At 30.0% G+C, this 17,130-nt stretch overlaps 1 protein-coding gene and 1 pseudogene across 1 annotated transcript; one reads left to right on the forward strand and one right to left on the reverse strand.

Moving 5' to 3' along the window:
* Positions 1-746: 746 nt before the first annotated feature.
* Positions 747-2,384, reverse strand: LOC11434118 (berberine bridge enzyme-like 17; annotated as a pseudogene).
* A 9,366-nt stretch (positions 2,385-11,750) lies between these two features.
* LOC11424412 (berberine bridge enzyme-like 17) lies at positions 11,751-13,443 on the forward strand. Its single transcript, XM_003608194.3, has one exon. It carries the CDS (start codon positions 11,757-11,759, stop codon positions 13,359-13,361), a length of 1,605 nt encoding a protein of 534 aa, XP_003608242.1. The 5' UTR covers positions 11,751-11,756; the 3' UTR covers positions 13,362-13,443.
* The last annotated feature ends 3,687 nt before the right edge of the window (positions 13,444-17,130 follow it).

Raw genomic sequence — 17,130 nt, forward strand, 5'->3', positions numbered from 1 at the left:
AACTTATTTTGATTTGCCCTCAAATTTTAATTATTTCCATGAATATATAACTTAGCTTATTAAATAATAGAGACGTGAAATAAAGAAAATGAAATTGTGTATGCAGTTTAATAAAAATTCATATTATTCCATTTATACATTAAGAGTTGACACTAAGGCTTTGTTTGGAAGTTGGGTTTTGGAGGGAAGGGAAGACTGGTGAGGAGATAAAACTTTGTTTGGGAGTTTAAAAAAAAATAAGGAAAGGTTTTGGAGGGCTTATTTGGTCCAATTTCATAGCTCCTCCATATTGGGAGGTTTTGGAGAGTTAAACATACAAATTGACAAATTTACCCTCACAATAATTCAAAATTCTAATTCTTTTATCATTCTTTTATTTTTTTTAAAATTATTAATGAAATTTGTACCCAAAAATAATAATTATGAAATAAAAGGAAATTGTTATGAAATTAAAGAAATAAGAACAGGAATAGAGAGAAGTAAAGAAGAAGAGAGAAACAAAGACGATTATATTATTCTCTTGTAGTACAATGATGTTACATGTGATAAATACAAATATGTGTGTGTGACTTAGAAGATAAGTAATTAATATGGTGTCACTTAAGAGATAAATATAAGGGTTTGTGGACATTCACTTATGATATTCATCACATAAGTATAATTTTTGTGTATATAGTGAAATTAATTTATCATTATTGTATCACTTGTTTAAAAAATGTTTTCAAGATTTTTCATAAGATTGGTAAAAAAAACAATATTTTTATATAATAATTATAAAGTATAACACAAATTATTGATTTTAAGAAAGAGAGAAAAAATGGTAAAATAGTAAAATTATCACATAAGCCCTCCTTTTCTCCTTTTTGTTGGTTTCTTACCTCCCAAACAAGGGAATGGTTTTTCCTCCTTTCCCCTGCTTAGCCTTTCCTTTCCTTCCCTTCAAAACTCACAAACAAAGCTTAAATATGAATTTCATATAACCTACTAGGTATACTCTGTTCGTGTCTAAAAAAATTGTCAGGGTCAACTTTTGTTTTCACACTAACTAATCTTTCAAAATTTTCCTTAAAATACTTGCTTCCATAAGTTCTAGCAACGTCAATTTTTGTTAAGTTACTTGGATGATTGGCACCAATATCAACATCCCTATAATTGAGCAATGCTTCCGTTGGAGAATTCGAAACATAGGGCGTCATGAATTCATAAAACAACCTTGAAAAATTCACATGACGTTCAATAGTCTTGGGACATTCTTCTGTCCAAGAATTAAAGTATTGAATCATGAACAAGTTCCCTGCTCTATGTGGAAATGGTGTTTTTGATGGCGATATCTCTTCCATCCTTCCACCGTAAGGATTCCATTGCATAGACAAAGTCTCACCTTCAATCATCAATTTCCACATAGACTTTAAAGCCTCCCTTGGAATAGGTTTCTTCACATAATCTGACTTACCTTTGAAATAAACTGGTTTAGGGTCTTTTGGTTCATCCAATAAAGCTTCAAGAGGAGAATTGATTGGTTTACCATACCAAAAAAAGTGGAATTAATCCAAGACATTGAAGAACAATCACTTTTCTTTAAACCTAATTCAGGGAAACTCTCATTGATCAAAGGTAAAAGTCTTTCAATTGTCCCTAAAAATTGACCAATGAAACTAACTTGCACTACCTTTTCACCATGTTCACCAATTTGAACAACATTATGTTGAGCTCTAATAAAAAGATCTTTATGCAATTTTGGTGCTATTAATTGCCATTTGTAGAAAACATCAGTCACATCTTCATTCACATTCCTTTTCACATTAAAAACAGTCACTTCTAGAGTTACTTGAATCAATTTGAGTTTCCATGAAAGAATAACACCAAAACTAGCCCCACCACCACCTCTTATAGCCCAAAAAAGATCTTTTTCTATTGATCTTCTATCAAGGATATTACCATTGACATCGACAATTTTTGCATCAATGGTATTATCAATAGAAAGACCAAATTTTCTCATTAAGTTTCCATGCCCAGCACTAGATAATTGGCCACCAGCCCCTACCGAAAAACATACCCCAGATGGGAAAGCAAGGGAGTTATTTTTCATTGCAATCGTATAATAAATCTTACCAAGTATTGCACCTGATTCAACCCATGCAGTTTCTTCTTCTAAATTGACATCAATTGAATTGAGATGAAGCAAGTCAATTATAACATAAGGCATGTCTGATACATTTGATAAACCTTCGTAATCATGTCCGCCACTTCGAATTCTGATCTGAATGTTGTTACTTTTAGCACATTTAACTGTTACTTGGACATGGGAACTATCCTTTACTGTTATAATTGCCAAAGGTTTTAGTGTTTGTTGCTGTTTTGAATCTCTTGTAATGTATTTTCATGTTGAAGATGGTTAAGAATGAGGTGTTGTTTTGAGTGTAAATGATGTCAGAAACATGGGAATTCAAAGATTGAGAATAATGAGAAAAACAAGTGAGAAAATTTTAAATGGGAGATTGTGATGTTGTTGTAGAAACAGACAAGACAACTGTTATAGTTGTCAAGAGAAAAAACAAAATCCTCATAGTTTACGTGGTATAGTAACAATGTGGTTTGTATTTGTTGTGCATCTCATTGTGCAACATTGCACTCTAAATATATTGATGCATCCTCTAGTTGTTGTTAACTACATATAGAAAAAGGCAAATTATATGGTACATCCAAAGATATGAGTGTATTGGTACACCAAATCATTAAATTAATAGTTAAATGTGTTATTTTTTGAAGAGAAAACTGTTTTCTATCACCTATAATTATAATAATTAAATCTTATTTATCAAAAACGTCGACGAAATAAAATTTGATTTTTCTGAATTTTTAGTACTCGTAATAGAAAATTTTGATTATTTTTTACAATAAAATGTAAAAAAATTAGTATGATTTTTATAAACAATGAAATGATGTTTTTTTTCTTATGAAATGATATTTTCTAAAATACAAATATCAACAAATAGCTTTTTATTTCATAAAAATGATAGTTAATTTATAAATTTTTGAAGTAAGAGTACCGGTACACCTTAATTTACAGGTGTACCGTAGAAGTTCCAAAAAAATGCTATTTAAAGAGAGAAAGTGCCAGGCCGATACACTGTGGCATGTATGCCGCTTACCCATTATCTCATGATTTCCATCTTTTTGTCCCCACCTTCCATGAAATCCGCTCAACACAGCTTTCTCGTTGACTTGTTTTTAATTCGGGATCCATTCGGGACAATTGTTGTCGCTATGTATAGCACTTCTGCTAAATAAAATCTGAAAATTTACTAAATAAAATCCAATAAAATATAAAATAACTAGCCAATAACATTCCCTTTCAGAACCAATTACCAAAAATTTAAAACAAAATCAAACATTCATAAATAACTTCCAAACGGGGGCAGTCCAATTTTAATATATATGTGCAAATATTATTTTAGGTTTTATCTATATCATTTAAGATTTTTTAACTTTTAGCCCTCCTTAAAGAGCATTGCTAGATGGCACGGCAACCATCAAGCACGAATTAACACGACATGTGTTTTCAGTAGCTAGACTTTCATTCCCTATTTATTTATTAGTTATTTACAATTACACATAAATTAAAAGTAAAAATAAGCAACCACATCATACAGAAAACTCTGTAACAATAACTCATTTTCATCTCCGGCCACCAACCTCTGGAAACAAGCCATAACCACTTATCACAACCACTATAACTCATCCTTGCCGTGATATCTTCATCTTTAGTTCACCATGATGTTGCAGTTGCTGAAGTTATCTTCATCATCACTGTCATCGTCGTTGTCGTTGTCGCCGCAACCATATAACTATCATCGGTTTCTCCCACATCGTAGCTACTGTTGTCGACCATCATTGTTGATGTTGTCACTGTTATCTCACTGCCTGGTGGAGGTAAGGAACGAAGAGGATTTTGGTGTTGAAGAGAGCGGTTGCCGCATATAAGAGAGAATGAATAGTTCGTGGGATTTGCACAACAAAATGTGTCGTGCACATTAGCATTTCTCCTCCCTAAAATCTGATCATTTGAAAATGTTGAGGAAGCATGCATAGTCAACAATTTTTTTTTAATGATGTGGCTTTTTGACAAACCTGGCTCACTTTTTTTAAAATAATTAAATAGAAAAAAACAATTTAGGGTGTTTATTCTTGAGTGAATAGGCATGTTGGTCCTTGTGTTTGAGACTATCGTTCGATTATTTTCTTAAATTTCTTTTGAAATAATTTTCTTAGATTTTTTTAAACAGCAAAATCATCCCATAATTAACTTCACGTCTATCAAACAAGTTTTCCTGTTAAATTTCTTTTGAATAAATATGTTGGATGTGAAAGTTGAATCTCCACTGTTTTTCTTGTGAATTTCATTTAAACTTATCTCCTATATTATGAGACTCATGTTGCTAATTGAACGAATATTGTGAGAATTGAATATTGTAGTGCTCAACTATTGGATAATTATACACATAATCTTTATCACATAAATGTTTCTTCATATCACATGACATTCTAGTCACTTAGGTAGTAGTGATGTGTTGTTAGATATTGTTCATTGCTTAATTATAATATTTCATATGTGATTTAATATTATTGCAAACGTTATGAGAACCTACAAAGGCACACAATTTAGACATAATTATGAGAGAAATAAATGAATAAGTAATACTTGTTTATAAAATAATAAATTAGACTTATTAGAGATAAATTATTTAGTCAGACTTATTATTTAATTTATAAAAATAGAGAAATACGGTCCAATGTGGCGTGCTCAAGTGCTTAGGTTGCTAACAACATAAGTGCTTCTATAAATAAAACCTTTGTGTTGAAGCAAAAAGACACTCCGCACAATTCACTTGAGAAACCATATCCGCCGCATGGGTTATCTCTTTCGCTCAAAAGCTTTCATTCACAATTTGTGAATGAAAGAATTATGTTCGTATGGACTGTGTAGAGGCGTTATCGCTTCGAGAGGTGTTTTAGTTAATAATTTAAAAGGGGTATATTGGATTAGGATTTTAAAAGATATTTTTTTTATTAAAAAAAAAAAACTTGTGGATTTTAAAGACTATGCAAGATTTTAATGACTATCAAGATTTTCAAAGACTATCAAGATTTGTGATTTGAATTTAAAGAATATATCATAAGATTTTATAATCATAAGAATGACTTTTATGGATTTGTTTGAAAATTATGAACTCTACTTTTTTTTTTGAAGGATTTTATGAACTCTACTTGAATAGTACCAAATATTTTCTCAATTGCATTCCTTAAGACCCATGCTGGAAATTGAATAACTTTTTTTTTCATTTTGAAGGGTGCAAAATTTTGTAGAGGATATCGCACACTTCAATAAGCTAAAAATATATAACCAATTAATGATACAAATAATTTTTTTTCTTAGGGGAATGATACAAAGAAATTTGTTATGTTAATGAAAAGTGGCATATATTCACTGAATACATAACAAAATAGTACAAGAGAGAAAAATTGCATACATCTGAGACATGATAGCATAGGAGAGTATAAGAAAACTGTCACACAGTAGCATAGAAGTAGCACGAAAAATAGCAACAGCTCGTGGTGAAAAATTGGCATTCGATCGTGTGAAGGTAATTAAAAAAAAAAAAGTAAAACGTATGAAAAGTCTCGAAGTTTTTTTGTAAGATTATTGAAGGAGTGTATTATGTATAATTTTAACTAAAAAAAGAAAAAGTCTTTGAAAAAGTATGAAAAGTAGGTTTTAAGTAAGTTTTTTTTTTTCCAAAATAAGATTGTTGAAATCCATTAAAAGCTGTGTACTTTTAAATATTAAGAGACATTTGTTAAGTTGTGAGGAATCTTAATAAAATACCGTTTCGATTGTATTGATTGAATATCATAATATTTATTTATGTTTTATAAAAATCTTGATTGAATACCATAATTTTTTTTGTAATGAAAATGTCTTTTTAAAATCCTAATCAAATACATCCCGCTAATTAAGATCTGTTTTGTAAACTGGTATCAAAACTTACGATTCCGATTAAATCTCATTAGATTTGAATCTAGATTTCTGCATAAAGATGTTTATATGATGAAATATTCATAGTTATATGCATCTATTTCAATATACCCTACACGAGTTTGAATGTGATTCAATTGTCGGATATGTTCTTGGGGAGCAAAGTACGTTAGTCTTCTTATTTTGGTAAATCTTACGAATTAAGATTAAATTGATTTGATGATATCCGGTTATAATTGTTTACCGATTTAGAATTAGTGAATTCAATATTGTTATCACGTGAATATATGATATTGCTTTCTTCAAAAATATGATATATTGCATAACAAACTTGGTACGAGATATTGGATTTTCCTTTTAAATTGGATTCAATTTTTATTTTTATTTTATGTAGGAGTTAGAATCCTCTCCAAAATACATCAAATTGAACAGTATTTGGGATTGAACTCTGCATAATATTATACGGTATCCCTTATCAAAAAATATTATATATATATATATATATAGTTCCCCATTATTAAAAATATTTGGGTTCATCCCCAACGTCGGCTACCGATGGTCGTGACTTGTGAAACCAGTTCACCACCTGACCACCACCATTCTTCTCCTCTCTCAGAATCATATCTCTTTCCATCCAATGGAATGTCACTGCCACAATCTCCATTGAATTACCATCACCTTCACGTGTTTCCACTGATGTCGTCTTGTGAGCTCCTCTATCAAATCTGTTGTTAAATAATTTTTTATTTAAAAAAATGTTCATATGAAATATTTAAAAAAAGAATCTATCATAAAAAGAAAAATATTTTAAAAAAATGATACAGTGTACCACATCAAGGATTTCGCATGGCCAGATTCCATGAATGACTGAAAGTTGAAAAATCTAAAGTGATAGAGGTGGAATCTATAAAACAAGATTTACCTAGTTTCACACTTTCACCCCATATTACAAGAACCAAAAACATTTTTTTTTACCAAATGCCAAAAACACTATTAACCCTAAAATCTCTATATTCATATCAATATCGATATCGTCCATGTAACCCATCATTTCCGGTAAGAATTAATTAAAAAATACAATACTAATTATAATGAATCATATAAAATTTAATAAAGTTTTAAAAATCCAACAAATTTAGAAAATCAATCTCATTATATTACTTTTCAAAATCAATTTCCAAAAATTTAAAATCAAATACATTCATAAATTTGTTAGCAAAGTGCAATTTAGTTGGTTAAACACTTCATTTACACCCAAAAGATCAAGGATTCGAGTTATGATGTTTGAAGTGAAGAACATTATTGATTTCTAAAATAAATATATTCATTACATAATGTTTTACTTAACAATAAGCTCATATCGTAGGATTTTAAGAGGGTTTTTACTCTTTGTCAAAAAAAAAAGGCTTAATTGCATTTTTCACCCCTATCTTTTGCCAATTGTGCGATTTTGCACCCCATGTTTTTAAACGAGCGATTTTGCACCCTATCTTTTTCCCCTTTCTGATTTGGAGGCCCCCCATGTATTTTAGTGATGATGTGTCTGATTTTGATGACGTGTCTTCATTTAATGTTTGCCACGTGTGTAAATGTAATTTTCAAAAAACAAAAAATTGATTTTGGAAATTAAAAGAAACGGAAAAAAAATTTGGTGACCAAAAAAAAAAGGGAAAAAAATTGACAACTCTGCCATGAACAGAACCGGTAATCAATATTTTTTGTTTAAAAAAAATTCTATGAATAAAATCCAAATGGAAAAAAATTAAAATAAATAATAGGTTTTTTTAATTGATTTTTGTTTTAATTTTAATTTTATTTTTTTAATTGGTTTTTGTTTTTGTTTTTGTTTTTATTTTATTTAATTTTAATTTAACAAGATCTGCATTTTCTTTTAATTTCCAAAATCAATTTTTGTTTTTTAAAAATTACATTTACACACGTGGCAAACATTAAATGAAGACACGTCATCAAAATCAGACACATCATCACTAAAACACATGGGGGGCCTCCAAATCAGAAAGGGGAAAAAAGATGGGGTGCAAAATCGCTCGTTTAAAAACATGGGGTGCAAAATCGCACAATTGGCAAAAGATAGGGGTGAAAAGTGCAATTAAACCAAAAAAAAAAGAGGGTTTTTACTCTCTTTTTAAATACTTATAAGCTCTTATTTAGGATTTGAATCTTACTTACCCTTATTTATTTTTCATATCTGCAAAATTGATCTTGAGATAAATAAATATTGCATATTGGTGAAATTTGAAAAGGGCAAAAAAAAAATGGATGGAGTGGAAGGGATGGGACGGGGTTTTGGAAAGGGAGGATTTAGGGGATTTATTTTCAATCATAATACAAAAAAATCTCTAATTTCGATGAGCTGAAAAATTTTATTGAAGGAGGATTTTGACGGGATCAGATAATCTCTATGAATCTGATCTATGATCTTATATTACTCTCAATATTAAAAATATAATAATCACTAGTTAAAATATAATAATCACTAGCATTCATATATCTTTTTATACAAAAAAAAAATCTTTAAAAAAATGGGAAATTTCTCTATTAATAGGCTACCGAATGATCTCGTATTTTTTCGTAAGACTCTGGATGTGGAGGAATTGGTTCTTAAGATCCAGTTCTCATTGAGATTTTTTTTTAGGAGGCACCCTGATTTGTTTGCACTATGAGTTGATAGTGGAACCATTTCTCTTTTGGAGTCGGTAGCCTTTCTCTACATGGGCGTTGGTTGGGAACCTTTGAGCGAGGTCCTTGGTATATTTCTTGATTTTTTGTGTCTCATTTCTCGGGTGGCATAGGCTTGGTATATTCTTCATGTGTTTTGGGTACTAGGACAGAGGTAGGTTTTTTTTTTTTTTTTTTTTTTATGTTAATGTTTTCATTCTATGTTGTTGTTGAAGTTTTAGTTTTATTCTAGGTGATGTTGTGGGTGTTTTTATGTTTCGCTCTTGGTGGGATTCTGGGTCACTTTTGGTGATCATTCATCCTTGTGCATTCGTTCTATTCCCCCCTTTTCTACATGGATATTTGCAGTTTAAAAACAAATAACGAAGCAATTGAAGTCAAGTGGTTAATGAGCTCTATCAAAGGACAAATTGTAAAAGAGAGTATGAGTTTGCTTTTTGGATGGAACAATTCTTGGCAAACCTTTTCTTACCTCCCGACCGAGCTCTAAATTACTATTGCCCCCTTTGATTCAAACGATTAACGCTCGAGGAGAAACTGTATTCCTCAATTATGGATTTCCTAACTTCTTCGGTAGAATGTTAGGTGCAATTGTTTTTGGGTTTAGGCTACACTAATTAATGCATAAATAAAGGCAAAAAGGTATAGGGATAAAAATTGCAAAACAAAACAAAAAAAAACTTGTTTGTTTTGATTGGATGTGTTAATTACAATATATAAACATAGTATTTATATTGTTTTTATTTCCTATTAGCAAAAATGACGCGGCCTATACAATGCATGATAACTGCCTTGTTAGTGGGATCAGGACGCCCCACATCCGTCTGCATTCTCCTCTTTTTGACATGCATATAATTCTTTGACAAAGTCCTTTTTATGTGTATCTCCACTTGAGGTCGTGTCTTCCTCATGTTTTAGTAAAAAAAAAAATGAATTTTGAACCATATTGCATGTTTTCGACTTAATATAATTCCTCCTTAAAATTTATAAATTTTGGGCTTGTGTTTATACTTATGCTATCCCATTTTAAATTTTTATTTATTATTATCATTCGAAAGGATCGATGGCATGTTCGATATTGAGGATTTTATATTCTAAAAGTTTTTTTAAAAAAAAAAAAAAATAGAGTGAAAAACATCATATGATGACATTTCCAACTATATGATTTTACTAAAATTAAATGAATATAGAAAACATTCATCTTGGGCCCCTCAAAAAAAAAAACCAAGGGAATGATTTTTTATTTTTTTTTGAGCAAAGAGGAATAAGTTTTATATTTGACATTTAGGTGTTTTTACATAACTTATTTAATACTTTATGTTACATTTTTAAATTCATGTTTTTTAGAGGATTTTTAAATTCTTGTTAAACTTCTTCAAAATACAGAGTAAAAATGTAATCAAATCTATTAGTTACAAACCCTTTTTTACACAAATAAAATATATTATTTGTTTGTTAAAAAACTAAAATGTGGTTAACCGTATATATTATGAGAGGTGCTATATGGTACGGCATTTTGTTTTACGAAATTTGACGAACTTTCCTATACGCACAACACATCTTCTCGTTTATTTTACTAAAAAAAATCGGGAGATTAAACTAACAAATATTAACGCCAGATTAAAAATAATAGACTTAATTAATGATGTGGTCTCTTAAGTTATTTGTTGGTTATATTTTAGTTCCATAAATTATTAACGTTATAATTTGGTCCCTTTAAGCTATCTTCCGTCAACTAAATAAATCTCCACCGTCAAAACCGTTAATCCAATATCTAAGGTGGATACACATTGCAAGCTGTCACGGCATCCTTTTGTATAAATAATAATAATAGTGATCATGTCCCTTTAATAAATTATACAGTGATCATGTCTCATACCATGGACCATAAAGGCCACTGGATTTGCAACAAAAGGTCTTAAGAGATCAACTTATTTATTTCTTAGAACCAACAAAATAGGTGCATGATACACAGGAGAAATCAAATCAGTGTTGAATTAGTGCTTTTTTTTTTTTTGTCAGGTAGCCTAGTGGCTGGAGCTCACACATTTTAAATGTGGAGAAGTGGGGTGTCCGGGGTTCGAACCCCGGCCCCTGCATATAAAATGCATTTGTCCCTACCAATTGAGCAAAGCTCACGGGGACTGAATTAGTGCTTTTACTATGCAAAGAAAACGAAAAACATCCGGTTATATTGCTCATCCGTGAAATTTCGTATGCACCGTATCCGTACCATTCAGCATTATTCATATATTATTCTCATTTTGTAACAAAAAAAAATATATATTTTCATTTCCATTTAATGCAATTTCTACATTCAAAATTTAGCAACTGTTTAGTAAAAAATCTGAAAAGGTGTTGACTACATTTATATACTACCTCCGGTCCTATTTACAAGAGACAATTTACTTTTTAGATACATTAAATAATTTATGTATTTGGTTTAGGTTCTTGACTAGATACATACATTATTCAATGTATCTAAAAAATCAACTGTCTCTTGTAAATAGGACCGGAGGGAGTATTCTTTTTAATGCAGCTTCTCCGTTCACAAAGACTAGAAGCTATTAATTACAAACCCTTTTTTACACAAATAAAATATATTATTTGTTTGTTAAAAAACTAAACTGTGGCTAACTGTATATATTATTCTCATTTTGTAAGTTATTTTCATTTCCATTTAATGCAATTTCTACATTCAAAATTTAGCAACTGTTTGGTAAAAAATCTGAAAAGGTGTTGACTACATTTATATATTCTTTTCATTTCTTTTTAATGTAGTTTCTCCGTTCACAAAGACTAGAAGCTAACTAAACTATATACTTTCCCGTTTTAAAAAAAAAGTAAACCATATACTTTCCCCATCTTTTGAGTCAAAAAATAAAAATAAAAAAGGAAAGAAGACTCGATTATAAATTAAATGACACAGAATATTACCAAGACCCTCACTTAAAAAGTATATATAGAGCGCAACAATGAGATGCACAACCAAGTAACAAACCACGTTTCTGTTAGTACCATGGAAACAATGAGAGCGTTGTTTTTTCTCTTGACAACCTTAACAATTTTCATGTCTGTTTCAACAACAACATCACTATCACCCATTCAAAATCTTCTCAATTGTTTTTATCATTATTCTCAATCTTTTAATTCATCTGACATTATTTACGGTCCAAAAAACCCCTCATTCTCAACCATCCTAAATATGAAAATACATAACAAGAGATTTAAAACAGCAACATCACCAAAAGCTTTAGCAATTATAACTCCAAAAGATGATTCTCATGTCCAAACAACAATTAAATGTGCCAAAATCAACAACTTCCAATTAAGAATCCGAAGTGGCGGCCACGATTATGAAGGCTTCTCATACTTATCAGACGTGCCTTATGTTATAATTGACTTGCTTCACCTCAATTCAGTTGAAGTCAATTTACAAGATGAAACAACATGGGTTGAAGCTGGTGCAACACTTGGTAAGATTTATTATACCATTTCAAAGAAAAATAATTCTCTTGCTTTCCCATCTGGGGTCTGTTTTTCTCTAGGTGCTGGTGGTCATTTCTCTGGTGGTGGGTATGGTAATTTGATGAGAAAATTTGGTCTTTCTATTGATAATATCATTGATGCAAAAATTGTTGATGTCAATGGTAATATCCTTGATAGAAAGTCAATGGGAGAAGATCTATTTTGGGCTATAAGGGGTGGTGGTGGTGCTAGTTTTGGTGTTATTCTTTCATGGAAACTTAAACTGGTTCAAGTAACTCCACAAGTTACTGTTTTCAATGTCAAAAGGAACATGGATGAAGGTGCAACTGATGTTGTATACAAATGGCAATTAGTTGCACCAAAATTGCATAAAGATATTTTTATTAGAGCGCAACATAATGTTGTTACAATTAGTGGTAAAAAGATAGTGCAAGTTAGTTTCATTGGTCAATTTTTGGGAACAATTGAAAGACTTTTGCCGTTGATCAATGAGAGTTTCCCTGAATTAGGTTTAAAGAAAAATGATTGCTCTTCAATGCCTTGGATTAATTCCACATTTTTTTGGTATGATATTCCAATTGGCACTCCTCTTGAAGCATTGTTAGATGAACCAAAAGATCCTAAACCAATTTATATCAAAGGTCAATCAGACTATGTGAAGAAACCAATTCCTAAAAAAGATATCGAATCTATATGGAAATTGATGGTTGAAGGTGAGACGTTGTCTATGCAATGGAATCCTTATGGTGGAAGGATGGAAGAGATATTGCCATCAGAAACACCATTTCCTCACAGAGCTGGAAACTTGTTCTTGATTCAATACATTAATTCTTGGATAGAAGAATCTCCTGGAGCTATTGAACATCGTGTGAATTTTTCAAGGTTGTTTCACGAATTCATGACGCCCTATGTTTCGAATTCTCCAAGGGAAGCATTCCTCAATTATAGAGATGCTGATGTTGGTGCCAATCATCCAAGTAATGCAACAAAAATTGATGTTGCGAGAACTTATGGAAGCAAGTATTTCAAAGAAAATTTTGAAAGATTAGTTAGTGTGAAAACCAAAGTTGATCCTGAGAATTTTTTTAGATACGAACAAAGCATACCTAGTAGGTTATCTAAAACTCATATTTAGTGTCAATTTCTAATGAAATAAAATGGAATAATAAGCCCCTCTGGAAAAAATGGAATAATACTATTTTTCATTGAAAATTGCATACACTATTTTGTTTTCCTTTCTTTATTTTAGTTCTCTATTTTCTTATTAAGCTAAATTATATAGCCAAGGAAATAATTAATTTATTTTGAGGGTTAAGGAAACAATTATGTTACATTCCCTCAGCCAAAGACATCAAATCCCAATCAAGAGATAACCAGTTTGAAGGCAGATCAGATACTTTTAAAAATTATTAATTCTATCGACATCAATTTAGATATAACATTTTTGCTATTCCATGTCTTAAAATAGTTGTCTTTTAACATTTCTTTTTCTGTCTTAAAATAATTGTCACTTTCGAATATCAATGGAGCATTATTATTATTTTTTTCCACTATTATATCCTTACTAAGGGCAAGCTGCATTGATAATCATTTCTCGATGACAAAATCAATCATTTTAAATACAACGTTCATAGACCTAAATGACATCACATTGTTTGAGGTAATAATTATGTTCTCCTTTGAATTGTCCCATGACCAACTAATGCTAATTCATGTATATGATTTTAGGGTTTTTATTGTTAATATGTATTAAAGATAGAAAATTTGTATTAAAAATTATGCATTTTATTTTATCAGAAGGATCACTACGTTCAAGCAAAGTTTTTTTTTTATTTCTGTTAACAAATTCATGTATTTTTGGAAAAGATTCTTAAAATATTCTAAACATTCTTGCAAAAATTTATTCAAAAAACTAAATGGTACAAATGAACTAACTTAACATCAGAGACCAAAAGTCAAGGTTAACGTTAGTCATATGTGCTCATAGTGGGACGGCTTAGGGCTCAGTTTTGTAATGCCTGAATTTTTTTTTTATAGGGGGTGTATATAGAAAAACTTGTTTTATATAGCAAATCGCACTGGGGGACCCAAACATGAACATAGTTTCATCCCTAATGATGTCTTGGCTTTATACCCCCCCCCCCCCCCCCCAGCAAGTGTTTTCAACCCTAAATTTTACTATCAAAGGAATCTTGCAAAACTTAAAAAAATTGGACCATGAAAATGAGGAAATTGGTCATAAATTGGACCATGAAAATGAGGAAATTGGTCATAATTAAAGTATTCTTAATGATGTGCCAAATGTATCTAATATTGAAAATTTTGGTGATGATTATGAAAACAAAATTTCTCATTTTGATATTTATGATTCAAGAAATTGAGAGAATCTTAATAACAACTCAAATTATATTGTAATTAAAAAGGAGCCTATTTTTTTTTGAAGAATTAAAAAGGAGCCTATTAAAGAAATGAATCTTAATTTTCCCAATGACAAATATCTTAGGTATTTCTCATATGTGAATTATTAAAGAAAATTAAGCAATGGTGAGATTAGTGATTGAAAGTGGTTACTTTATTGCAAATATATTGACAAGGTATATTGTTTTTGTTGTAAATTGTTTAAATCTTCTACTTCTATTAACTTGAGTTTGCTAGCAAATGAGGGCTTAAGTGATTGAAAGCATATTAGCTAGAGACTCACATAACATAAAAATAGTGTCGACCATATGACTATTACGAATACTTGAATGAATTGAAAATAAGATTGGATAAAAATAAAATAATTGATAAACACTTGGAAGAAGAAATTATGAAAGAGAAAGAGTTTTGGAGAGAAGTTTTACATTTAATATTTTCAATTGTGAAATGTCTTGCAAAATATAATATTGTCTACCTATTGTTTTACTTATTAATTTTGTTGGGTTTGATTTGGTTCTCCCAACTTTTTTGTTTTGTAGTTGTTTATTTTGATTAATAATATATAGGATGAGGGGCATCTCACACATGATGTTTTGAGGTGTCAGCATAGTTGAAATGTCAAAGTATCGTATTATGATATGAGTTTTTTTTTTTTTTTTTTACCAAATGATGAGTTTTTTAAAAGTTATATTATGGTGACATGGGGTGCCATAATAGTTGTGATGTCAACTGTTATAACTAATGTATGTTTCATTCATCATTTATATATATAAAAAAAATGATAGAATATGTAAAAGCGTCTTTTTCTCACGCTTTTACTATGGCCCGTAATACACAACGAACGAGGCTGCCAAAGGTGTGGACCGAAAAACTTTTGAAGAAATAAAATCAAAGAAAAAATTTATGAGGACTAATGTATTTATAAATAAAAAAACACATTTAACTCTTGTATTAATTGATAATTCATCATGGATGATGAGAATGAAATGTGACAAGATAAATATGTAAACGATGAATAATGTAACATGTAAAAGTGTCTTTTTCTCACGCTTTTGCATATTACCTCACATTCAACGCTGTTACTCATGCTTACTAATGGTAATTTAGTAATAACACTTTGAAAAAACTTTATTTACTTCAAAAAAAAATATTCGTGATTTTTGTAAAGTAGATTTATAAAAAAGAACGGACGGAGTATATTAATAAATTTATACTATTTGGTTGAAGTTTCAAGTTGACATTTAAGTTGGAGGTGGAAGGCACGGTAGGCAACCTTTTGCAGAAATTGCATAAGAATGAATATGTCTACACCAGAAAATTATAATATTAGTATTATAATTTTCCACAAAATTATGTATGAGATAGCACCATTCAAACTGATATCATGTTGACCCGTCAACAGCAAGACGACGGCAACCCAAGAGCGCTACACACAAATGATGGTCGAGGATTATGGCTTGAAATATATTGTTGACTATTCTGGTAAACTGGTATACCAAAATATTAAATATCTCATGTTAATTGAGAAATTAAGATAATGATTGTTTATAAACAATACTTACATTCATCTACCTATCAAGACGTCTTTTAGCTTAAACATGCACCAAAGCTAACAATACATCCCCATAACCTCAACAATAGGACTACTGCTGTTTCACAGTGCACCAAAAGTTTTCCCACAAATGTTGCCAATGCTTCCGACCTTTAAGAACATTTCCAACATATTGCATATGGACAGTAAATATACTTATACTAAAATATTAAGAGTGTGTTTAGATGAAGGAATATGTTCAAGTAATATAATTTTTTCGAAAAAACTAAAATTCATCTAGGTAAATTTTTTTTTTTTTTTAAGGAAGGTAAATTTTGTTGTTTGGATGATTATTTGAAGAATTTTTAAAATGGTAAAAATTTTATAAATATTTTGTTCAAGTTATATTTAGTGAATTTCAAATGACATCTAAAAGTAAAAGAATTTTAAAAAAATTCCCTAACTCTATACAATGTGAATGACAAAAAAATTCTTATACTTTTTTTTTTTCAAATTTTGCAAGTCGATCCTCATACTTTTCCAAATTTTTCAAATCAACCCCTATAAATTTTCAAAAACTGCAAATTGGTCCTCAAAATTTCAAAAGTTAAAATTTTCCCCTTAAAACTTTAAAAACTTACCCCTCAAAATTTGTTTAATTATTTAATTATTCAAGCACCCATTTTTAGTCACTACCAAATTTTAATTTATTTAATTATCTTACACTTTCAATAATTTGAATTAATATTGGCAAACATCTTAAGAATTTTTCAACATGGAATGAATTGCATATGCTTTTTTAAAAACGTTAAAATTCAAGATAAAATTAATAAATAACTGGACCTAAAAATCAATTTTTGAGCTTACTCTTTTACCAGAGTAACTTTTTATAATGTTACAAATGTCTAAAAACAAACCATTCAAAATTTAAAAGTTTAAAAATAATTAAATAAAT

The sequence above is a fragment of the Medicago truncatula genome, chromosome 4 (assembly GCF_003473485.1).
Source record: "Medicago truncatula cultivar Jemalong A17 chromosome 4, MtrunA17r5.0-ANR, whole genome shotgun sequence".
NCBI lineage: Eukaryota > Viridiplantae > Streptophyta > Magnoliopsida > Fabales > Fabaceae > Medicago > Medicago truncatula.